This window comes from Pseudonaja textilis, chromosome Z (assembly GCF_049901715.1).
Source record: "Pseudonaja textilis isolate UNSWEBS1 chromosome Z, rPseTex1.2, whole genome shotgun sequence".
Classification (NCBI taxonomy): Eukaryota; Metazoa; Chordata; class Lepidosauria; order Squamata; family Elapidae; genus Pseudonaja; species Pseudonaja textilis.
Genome location: NC_142008.1, coordinates 75015033 through 75027280, shown reverse-complemented (window position 1 = coordinate 75027280; position 12248 = coordinate 75015033). Strand labels below are relative to the sequence as shown.

At 37.0% G+C, this 12248-nt stretch overlaps 1 protein-coding gene across 1 annotated transcript in view; it reads right to left on the bottom strand.

The window, feature by feature from the left end:
* Positions 1-12248, bottom strand: part of CNTNAP2 (contactin associated protein 2) — an 850526-nt gene that overhangs the window by 359154 nt on the left and 479124 nt on the right. The window contains exon 11 of the mRNA XM_087917173.1: positions 8497-8603. Coding sequence (XP_087773299.1) covers positions 8497-8603 — 107 coding nt within the window. The remainder of the gene's footprint in view (positions 1-8496; positions 8604-12248) is intronic.

Genomic DNA, 12248 nt, shown 5'->3' with positions numbered 1-12248 from the left:
AGATGATCGAGAGTGCTGACCCGGTGTCGACTTCCATAAGGCAGGGTTTACCTTCTAGATGGATAGAAAGTGTGATTTTATTAGGGGTCAAAAAGGTATGGTTAGCCTGGTAACACGTATAACAATTTTCTACTTGCCTGGGTGGCTCTGAAGGAGAGTAAAAGGATGATGACCTTTGTGGCGCTGTGTGTGTTGCCTGGCAGGCCCTGGCGATGTGGCCCTTCTTGTTGCAATTGTTGCAGGTGGCGTTCCTAAACCTGCAAGTTGTTCTTGCATGGGACCCCCGCAGGAGAGGCATAACAGGTTGTGTTTAGGTGTGCTGCTGCTTTTTTGTCTAGCTCCTACCTGAGGTTGTTTGAAAGGTTTGAGGCGATGGACCTCTGAGTGCTCGATGGAGTCTTCTTCGCTTACCACTTCCTCGGAGTGGACAGTGACCGGTTGGCTTTGGTTGCGCTACCTTGAATTTCAGCGGCCGATTGAGTTGCTAGTTCTGCTGCCAAAGCTTCTTCGATTGCTTGAGTGAGGTTGAGGTCTTTCCTGGCCAGCAAACGCCTCTGTAATTTTATATCTCTGACTCCACAGACGAGTTGATCCAGGAGCATATCGTCTAGGTAATTTCTGAATTCGCAGTGGAGTGCTGCGGTTCTCAAAGCGGCCATATATTGATTGACAGATTCCCCATCTGCTTGCTTCCTCATACGAAAGGCGAAGCGTCTCGCTATCTGTGATGGTTTTGGGGAGTAATGATTGGAGAGTGTCTCCAACAGCTCGGACCAAGGAATGTTCTTCAACTCTCTGGGGGCGAATAGCGCTGTGGCGGTATCGAATACTGCGGCCCCGCAGTAACTCAGGAAGTACGACTTTTTTCTGTTCTCTGTAGCATCGGCCAGACCGATGGCATCAATGTAGTGATTGAAACGGTTCCTGTACGAGTCCCACTTGTCTTCATCTGGCTTGAATGCTGGAAATGCTGGATTTGAATTCATGTTGCAGTTCAGTCTGTTGTAGACTGACCACTCTCACTGGGAATGCAATGGCCCTGATAAGTGTGGCAGCTGCAGTACGCAGTGCTGCTTCAGCTCTATAGGATCTCTCTGGGTTACACGCTCTATGTGGCTATGGCTGTATAGCCGTAACTGACTTCAGTTTGAAAATCGCGCCCTTACAAGGGCGTAGGCGGCTATGGCTGTAGCCCCGTGCTGACAGCTATTCAAAATGCGCGCCTAATTGTATTTTGGCGGCTGCGAGCGCCGCGCCGGAACTTCGCTAACAGCAGAATCCGAACTGTGACGGTTGGATTCTTGCTCAATGCTGGGCGGCTGAGGTTGTCAGTGCTCTACTTTCACGTAGCTTATTTTAACGAGCGGCTACACGCTCTGCTTTCACTTCCGCATTCACAACTGACCGAGCTCTCAGCGACGCGGCTACGGTTCAGTGTTTGGTGTGTGAATTCAGCTCTTGTTAGTTGCTGCTGGTTGGCCAGATCCCATCCTCGTCGCCAATGTTAAGTTCCGAAGAAAGGGGAGGCCACACCAGAGCATTCTGTAACACGCTTTATTCAAGGGGAATAAAGGGGGCTGTCGCGTCTGCAGCTAACAGCAGACTAGCTAGCGAACAGTGGCTGGCTCGACCTAGCAGCCGGCTTTTATAGCGGCTGTCGAAGGGAGCCAGCCAATGGGGGTTGCAAACGCCCCCACCAGATGGACGGACCTGATGGAGAACTTGTGTTAGTCCCGGGGACATAACAAAGCCCATTGTGAAACTGTGGTCAATATCTGCCTCTTATGAAGGGAGATGGCATGTCAAGTTTCTCACGGCAATTTGTTCCACACCTAGATGGCACCATACTGAGATGGCGGCACCAAGGTGGCTGAGGCGACATGGTTGTGGCAAGATGACCACTCCAAGATGTCATAGACTCACCTCAATAATACACAATCCTTAAAATGAATTAGATTAACAATTACATTGTTAATTTTCTAAAAAATGGCATCAGAGATATTCTGAGGTACAGTAAGCCTGCTTGTTGGAAATAGCTGCTATAGACAGAGAGATTGGCTTATCCATAGGATATTAAGGTTGCACACTTTACTTTAAATCCAGTAATCAAGGGGGAAACAAAGCAGGTCCTCCTGCTTTCTTTCACAACTTTCCATCCACACTTCTGGCATTGCTAGAGTGAGGCAGCATTTAGACTTATCATAGCTCAGCATAGGCAGGACAGATGATACAATGAGAGACGAATTAAAAGTGAGCCCTGAGTGTGGATATCAGAGGATTTAAACACAGAGGGAGAATTGTCTAAAGTTATCTAATCTGCTAATCTTGCTTCTAGTGTTAATAGGAAAAAAGATCACAAATAAATAAAAGGGTAAAGTAAGATCTGAGTAAACATATAAGCAAAATAGACATCTTGATTAAATACAATATCGTGTGGATGATTTTTTAAATGAAACTATTGCTATGAAAATCAAACTCAAATATGGGAATATTATTTTTCTCATTCTTATGCTCTGGATACTTATATTTTTCTCATTCTTATGTTCTTTGTCCAGGTATTGTCAAATAACAATTTTCCAAAGACACTATTTCTTTTCCTGTGGTTAGGAAGTAGAAATCTTCATTTCTTTTATAATATGCCTAACTTTTTTCCTTGCTCATTGATAGCTTTCCTACTGTATTTGAATTGTAGAGACTGATGTCCTCTTTCAAATGTACTTGGATTGCAGCATATTAGAATATGGGGTGCACATTTTTTCAGGCTATGGAATCTATTCATTTAAGAAAAAGCAAAAACAAAATAGCTTCCGAATATCAATTGAGGGAACCAACCCACCCTTTCTATTGTTACTTTGAAAAAATTTTCCCCTTAGCTCATATGAACCTTTATGCAAAGTGTCACTCTAGAGCAGCGGTCACCAACTGGTGGGCTGCGGCCCACTGGTGGGCCGTGAGAAAATTTTGGTGGGCCGCAGAGAAATCTCACCTCCAGAGCACCCCCCAAAGCAATTAATCCAGGCTGCGCAGAAACACAAGGCTGCGCCACCCACATGGCCCGCGGGAACCCTCCCTGCCAACTCACTCCTTACCCAGTAAACTTGCCTGCTAAATTGCTATTTTTCCTTTTTCCGACCATCATCTGTTCTGCTGTGCCGGGAGATTTAGATTAGCTAGGAAGCAGGAAATGGTTGGATTTCTAGCTAGTCTTTAGATCCTTGGTTCAGCACAGCTGAACCTCCCTTAGGACTGAAGGTTTGCTTGCAACCAAATTCAATGCAAACTCACGGCAAGCAAATTTGAGAGACTGAGCTAGCCGATGGCAGATAAATAGATCATTGAATGATTCTGTGAGCAACTCAATCTGCCTGCTTTGCCTGATTTTGGGTAAAAGTTGCTCTTTTTTTATAAAAAAATCAATATTTACATGCATGGTGTGGTGTGGATTAATTTTGTGAGTTTGCTTGCAAACAAATTTTATGTGACAGACTGAGCTAGCCAATGGCAGATAGATGGATCTCTGAATGAATCTGTGATTCTGTGAGCAACTCAATCTACCTGCTTCGCCTGATATCGGGTAAAAGTTGCTCTTTTTTTATAAAAATTTCAATATTTATATAAATATTTATAATATTTACATACAAGCCATGCCCAGCCAGTCACATGACCACCAAGCCACACCCACAAATTAGACCACACCCACAGAACTGGTTAGTGGTCCCTGGGATCTAAATTTATGAGTTTGGTGGTCCCTGAGGTCCAAAAGGTTGGCGACCCCTGTTCTAGAGAAAGATAATCTACATAATTTTATTTAGTGAAGATTTAAAATTCATCACAAAGTTTCTATTTTCTCAAATAATAGTTTCAGTAAATATAAAAGAGTAGGACCACAGTAGTTAAACTAACCAAATGCATCTGCTGAAGTCAAAGTACCCATAGCATGCAAATTACATATTATATTATTTATACATTTTGGGTTTTCTTGATTAGTAAATCTGGAAATATTTTTTCCAAGTATAACAATTAGCTTATTATCCACACTAATGATAATATGTAATGAAAAGAAGATGTGACTCAAATTCTTTCTTCCTAAAAGTACTTTTGATGTTATAAATGCATTATTAAAACAACCCAGAACATTTTTAATAGTAAAAAAATGCAATTTAGGAGAAAAAATTATCAAAGCTCATTAAGCTCCTAGGGCACTAAATGGAGCTGACATTAGAAGAATGAATCAATGCATTCTAGTCTTATTTGTTTTTTTAATCACATTCAAAAACAAAGCTTGAAATGTTTGTTCAAATCATATTTAGAACAAAATTGAGAAATGCATTGTATGATCTTATTTCATCTTCTAAAAGCAATTCTTGTTAAGATCAATCATATAAAGTTGTAATTTATGAATTAAATACATTTAACATTTGCAATGTGAATGTATTTATCTCTATCGTTTATCTGTTTGTCTGCCTGTCCGTCTGCCTGTCCATCCACCTATCCATCCATGCATGCATCCATGCATGCATCCATGCATGCATGCATCCATCCATCCATCCCTCCCTTCCTAATCTATATATTTTTGTAATCTACAAATATGGGTATCAGCCTTATTTACTGAAGAAAAAACAACAAAAATCACTAGGATTTGTCATGATTTCTCTGACTTCTTCCTTAGCACTCAAATGTGTTATGTTGATGGAAATTTTATCAACAGCAGAAGAGACTATCAGGGAGTGGGCTAATTCAGTCTAGTGTTTACTATCCTTGTGGATGATATGATTGGATCAGATCCAATGTAATTGTTTAGCAGCCTTTCATGCCAGACTAGAAGATTAGGATGATTGGAGAAGAAATCAGAATGAGGTGAGGTAGCCACAGAATTATAATGTGCCATTTACATCCCTTTTTGGATCAGAAGTCTCTTCTGTCATCTCATGGCTTGGCTAATGCAATACACGATATATGTACTTGGAAGTTTTAACTAGTTCAGAATATAAAAGACAGTAATGCTTCAATATGCTCACATGGAACTTCTGCTTTGTTACTTAAACTGCCTGTTTTCCAAAGTACCAGAAGGAAAGACCAGAAGCAATGGATAGAAACTAATCAAGGACAGATGCAGTCTGGAACTAGGGAGAAATTTTCTGACAGTGAATACAATTAACCAGTGGAACAACTTGCCTTCAGATGTTGTGGGTGTTCCTTCACTGGGGGCTTTAAGAAAAGAATGGACAGCCATTTGCCTGAATGTATAGGGTTTCCTGATTGAGCAGGGGGTTGGACTAGAAGGGGGTTGGATTGAGCAGGGGGTTGGACTTATTATGATTAATGCATTATTTCTATGAATCCAAGATCCCTTCCAAGTCTGGACATCTAGATGCATTTCATGTAGGATTCAGGCCCAGGCAAGAGAAATAATAGTAATAGCAATAGCACTTAGAATTGTATACCACTATATAATACTTTACAGCCCTCTCTAAGTGGGTTACAGAGTCAGCATATTGCCCCCAACAATCTGGGTCCTCATTTTACCCACCTCAGAAGGATGGAAGGCTGAGTCAATCTTGAGCCTGGTAAGATTCGATCTGCCAAATTGCAGGCAGCTGGCTACAGCAGAAGTAGCTTGCAGTACTGCACTCTAACCACTGTGCCACTGAGGCTCTTATATCAGACACCCTGGTCAATAATCTTCATGAGAACTTGGATGATTCCATTCAGTAGCAACTGAGCCTATGGATTCTCCAATGTGAAATTTCACAAAACTTGTTATTTTTCTCCAAGTTATTTAACATCTATTTAAGATGATCTCCAATGTGAAATTTCACAAAACTTGTTATTTTCCTCCAAGTTATTTAACATCTATATAAGATGATTGGGGAAGGTCATCCACTTATTTGATGCAAGATATCATCAGTAGACTGCACACCCACAGATACAAAAGGCCACAATCTGAGGAAAAAGCAGTCATACACATAGATGTAACGTAAGTACTCAAAAAATCATAGATCCTGTGGTCACTGATGCTAAAGAATAGATTTCTAGAGGTCATGCTCTGAAGGCTTTCCTTATCTTATTTGAGGTACCATAGTATTAGAATTAAAATGTAGCTATATTGAATTGAAATATGAAATGCTGACTTTTTTTTCCCTGGGAGATTTCATAATCCGTTTTGGGGGGGGAAATCTGGATTTTACACTTATAACATGGCCTGATAGGTTTCGTCAGGCTTAAAGGCTCAGAAGGAGGAGGGTAGAGTAACATTCTGTTTATCCAAATGCTGCTATTTAATTGTCATGGTGGAAGGACTTGTGATGTTCTAATGAGATTGAGAGCTACACTGGCAGTGGTGTATTCTACCCAAAGGATAACCCATGCCACACAGGGTTCTATGTGAACCCATTTTCTATAGTAGAGCACAGAAAAAGAATTGTAATTCTGTATTCATCATTACATTCTGTATTCATAATTGTAATTCTGTATTCAACAAGGACCATGTCAGGTCCTTGGACATCCGTCACAAGTGGGCAATGAGACTCAGGAATGATGGCTTGCATAAAAGCATGAATTGGCTAATTGTGTACAAGACAGCCAAGAACAAGTATTGATAAAACTTAAAAATGAGAACTATATAAGACACAAAACATGAATGTTGAAATAATGTTATAATTTTGAACAGAATGCTGACAAGTAAAAGCATTACAAGATGAATATTTATAAAATATCAAGAAGGAAGTGGATTTAACCTGGCAATGACTTACACCTGGAATGTTATAAACAGAAACTGTAGGCTTGAGTTAGGCTGGTTAACAAATAGCTATTCAAACCAACGCAGTCAAGGTCAGAATTGAGAAAAAATCATTGACCGATTAAATGTGCAAATGGTGCAAAGAAGCAGAAGAAAAAATAAGCCTAATTCATAGAAATAATGCATTAATCATAATAAAATGTTCCAATGCTATTTTTAAAATATGCATGGTTCATTTCTGAATCATGATTCAGCTTTGGGAAATAGAAAAAAAGTTTCCAGTTCTGCAGATGTTTATGCAATTCAAATTTTTTTCCAGAAAACATTTTTGTTCAAATTAAAAAATTGTTTTTTTTCATGCCAGTGATAACAGCTGTATTCCAAGAAAATATTAGAAAAATTACCCAGATCCCATAAAAGAGGTGGTGGAGTTGCATTATATGTAAAGGACCACTTTATATTGCTACAGAAATGCATGAAACCAAAGATGAAAACCTTGTAAAATCCATATAGGTCAATATAAAAGAAAAAAAGAATGACATAGATGTATATTATAGGCCACCCAACCAAGCAGAAAAAAATAGATTACCTTTTTGCCAACCAACCAACAAACATATGCAGGAAACACACTAACTAATTCTGCACCAAGTGAGAAATCAAATAGCTTCCTAACCAACCTAGCTGACAACTTTGTTGTCCAAAAGGTAGAGGATGGAACTAGAGGGACAGCCATACTGGACTTAATTCTTACAAAGAAGAAGTAGTAAGAGGGGATTGAAACTGAAGGAACCTTGGGTAAGAGCAACCATGTAAAACTAGAATTCAACTTAACACAAACGCAAGCAATAGAACATAATGACACCAGAGTCTTAGATTTTAAAACACCTGATTTTAATAAACTGAGAGACAACTTGGGAAAGATTCCATGGATGAAAATCCTAAAGGGAAAAACAACTCAAGAATCTTGGAAACTCTGAAAAGTACGATCATAGAAGACCAGACCAGCAGTGTGCAAAAGCAGTAGCCAAAAAGCTAATGCAATCCTAAATTGCATTAAAAAGGGATTCAATCAAGATCAAGTGAGGTACTAATACCACTCTATAAAGCCTTAGTAAGACCACACCTAGAGTACTGCATCCAGGTTTGGTCACCACATTATAAAAAGATGTTGAGACTCTAGAAAAAGTACAGAGAACAGCAACCAAGGTGATTAGGGGACTGGAGGTAAAACATATGATGAATGGTTGCAGGAACTGGGTATGGCCAGCCTAGTGAAGAGAAGGACCAGGGAAGATATGATAGCAGTGTTCCAGTATTGGAGGGGCTACCACAGAGAGGAAGGGTCAAGCTATTTTGTAAAGCACCTGTAGGCCAGACAAGGAATAATGGATGGAAACTGAACAAGGAGAGATTTAATCTGGAAATGAGGAGAAACTTTCTGACAGTGAGAACAATCAACCAATGGAACAGCTTGCCCATGGAAGTTGTGGGAGCGCCATCACTTGAAACCTTCAAGAAGAGATTGGATTTCCATCTGTCAGAAATAGTGTAGGGTCTTCTGCTAGGACAGGGGGTTCAACTAGATGGCCTACAAGGTCCCTTCCAACTCTGATTATCTGTTATCTGTTATCAATATTATTATTATTTGTAAAAAAAATATTTTTGACAACAAGCATAAACAAACTCTTATCTGTTATCAATATCATTAATTCATTTAACAAAGATAATTATGGGTAGCAGCATGAAGGCCCACTTACAGTTATGGCATGTGGCTCCACTGTATCCAGTTCCATCACAGGTGCAACTGAAGCTATCCCATGTTTGGGTACATTTCCCACCATGCTCACAATGATTGGGCACACACCTGTTGAAATATGAAACAGAGACAAAAAAGCAAGGTTGAATGAATCCCTGCATTCTGAGATTGCCAAGCAGCAAAACCTCCTGTGCCAATCTGCTGTACTACTGCAATTAATCTTTGTTAGCTTTACGTGAATTAATATAATTCATGATAGAACATGGCAGGTGCATAAGAAGTTGATGTATTGTGCCATGAATGCCCCACTCACAGCTAACAATGGGTCAATGACAGAGAAGGAGACTGAAGAGATAATGATGGATTATGGATTGTTTGAAACCATTACATTTTTAAAGGTCACAAACACACCTATTTTTTTAAAGAGGCAATTAGCTGTAGTATGCAGGTAATGTTAACTTTCAATAGAAAGTGTACTGCAGTATGCATTTAAATATTTTTAAAAAATGTTTTTTTAAGAAAGCTCATTTTACCTTTGCCTGAGAATCTAAAAGGAAGCAACAATTGATGCCATTAAAAGCAGTGGAAATGATGCTAGATTGCCCTAACTTAGATCATTGAACGGCTTGTTTTGAAGAACCATGAACAACTTAGCCTCCTTTAATTGCCTCTCAATAATTCTTAATATCATAAACTCTTCTTTTCTTAGCAGTTGGAAGGCAAACTGTTTGTTTGTCATTTTGACAAAGCCAAATTGATCTTCAGGTTTTGTGGTGCTTCTCATCACATATTTGTTGGTGGCCTACTACCATAAAAGTGCATGCATTCATGAATTAAAATATAAAGCATGCAGAAGAGTTAACAGTATAACACAACAACAGAATTGGAAGAGAACTTGGAGGTCATCTAATTCTAGTCCAATTCCCACTCAAGCAGGACATGTTATATCATTCGAGAGAAGTGGCTATTAAGTCTCTTAAAAGTTCTGCTATAATTTCTAGTATTTTACTTGAGTATTTTTTATCTCATGATTTTTATTGTTTTATCAATGTATAAAATACAATGGAAAATAAAAATAGGAAATTAAGGGAAGGAAAGAGAAAATATGAGATACAAGGAACGAAAGAAAAAAGTGTTGACTTCTGACTCTTTTTAGCTCAGTACGAGATAACAATATTACAGCTCAATTTTTTTACTTTTACACATTAGTATATAACCAGCCATTTCTATAACACAAATCTATCTAATCGGCAATAATAAAATTTCTTTTTTTTTATCACAAGCCCAAAATCCAGAAGTGATATCCAAATAAAAAACATAATTAAATATATTATCCTCTTTGAATAAAACAATCTAATCATTTCTGCTTTATCTTTCCTGCTATGGGAATAGTATGTATTTCTATTTGCACTCACATCTTTCTAAACTATCATCATTTATATTAACAAAATTCACCCTATTCTTAAATGGAAAAATATTTTTCATCTATTTTAAAACACTAAACTTCTCTTCAAAAACATTTTTAAAATCAAAACATTCTAATGCATCTTTTTAAAAACTTCCTCTAACATACACACTTTACAGTTTTCTTTCAGACCAATAAAATTCCAAATAACTCCAACTAACTCATTAAACTCCCTCCAAATTAGCCTCCTAGAATAATGTTTACTTCTTGTATATATATTTTTAAAACTCTAAACTTTTTAAAAACTAATACATCTTTTATCTTAACAAAGATACTTTCGAATATGAAAAAGTAGCAGGTTTGAAAATAAATAAAGATAAAACAAAGAATATGTTAGCAAGATGAAAGAAAGAGTTGGAAGAAGTTTTAGAAATACAGGTCACAAATAAGGTTAAGTATTTAGGGATATACATTACACCAAGTTGTAGCACACTGAAGGAGGATAACTATCTTAAACTCAAACAACAGATTGCGACAGATTTGACAAAATGGGAAAACTTACAATTATCATTGATTGGGAGAATATCTACAATTAAGAGAATGTATTGCCTAGAATTTTATATCTATTCCAGACAATTCCAATTTGACGAGGGAAAGAGTTTTTTGAAGACCTAAATGGAATTGTGCTGAAATATATTTGGCAGGGTAAGAAAGTGAGAATAAAACTTAAACTGTTACAAGATGTGAGAACAAGAGGAGGATTTGCCTTGCCCATCTGGGAGTTACATTACCAGACGACAAACCTGATATGGCTAAAGGAATGGATAATATTAAGGAAGATTAGACTATTCAATTTAGAAGGGCATGACTTGCTGCTGGGATGGCATGCTTTCCTCTGGTATAAGGGAACTAAAACACAGGGGTATTTTAGAAGACATTACATTAGAGAGGCACTGTTTTTGAACTAGGAGAAGATAAAAAAGCAATATTATTTAAAAATTCCATTATGGTTATCTACTATCGAAACTTTTTGTTATCCAATAATATATAAAAAGGAACAAACAGTTAGATATGGTGAGATATTGAATGAAAAGGGTGAACTTAAATCTATGCAAGCGTTGGAAGAACAAGGTGTAAAAATGAATTGGTTTTCATATTTGCAAATACAACCTAGATTTGATAAAGATTTTAAAACAGAAAGTATTTATGATAAGTTGACTGATTTAGATAAAATTCTGATGGGTACTGATGAAAAGGTAATTAAAAAACTCTATGGAATTTAAGTTGGAGGAAGAACAAGTTAAAGAAATGATGATTGCTTGCGGGAAAATTTTTGGATATGGGATTGATTTAGAGAAATGGTAAAAACTGTGGTCTCAAAATTATAAAATGACAATGTCAACAGCATATAAAGAAAATTTGTATAAGATGTTTCACAGGTGGCATCTATCCCCAACGAGAATCACGAGAATGTTTAAGAACAAATTGGATAAATGTTGGAAATGTCATCAGATACCTGGTTCATATTACCATATGTGGTGGACATGCTCAGATGCAAAAAATATATTGGACTAAAATCCATACATGGTTGGAAAAAAATGATAAAACAACACATAGACTTTAAACTAGAGATCTTTTTATTGGGAATTATACTGGAAATCTACAACGAAGAGTTGAAATATTTGATTGTAAATGTCTTAACAGTGGCTAGAATTGTATTTGCTAAGAATTGGAAAAATGAAAAAAATACCTATGCAGGAGGAAGTTATTAAGAAAATTATGGACTGCTGAAATGAGTAAATTGACATTTGAAATTAGAGAGCAAGAAGATGAACAATTTTATATGATATGGGATTTGTTTTATCAATGGTTGGACAAAAAGACATGGTAGTGTAATAGATTAGATAATTTTGTAATATAAGTTCAATAGATTGATATAAAATATAATATAGACATATATAACCATTGGATGAAAGTACAGTATAAATTGCAAAATAAAATTTGGAATAGCTTGTATAAAATGATGGAATAAATAGTTTAATCATGGATGATTAATAACTGATAAATATATAAGCATATGTTAATTTGACAATGGGAATATTTATGTAAACTGTGAATAATGACTACGAAAGGATAGCACAAAAGATTTGTAACCAACTGACACACTGTATGTATATAAAATGGAAGATGGTTTTATGTTTTTATGTTTTGTTTGTATGTTTGTCTTAAAAAATAAAAACTTTTATAAAAAAAGATACTTCCAAATACACTTTCAATAATATTTTACAAACTTTAGAAATTACTTAAACATTATATATAAAGGAAAAAATGCAATTTCAAAGTTTAGA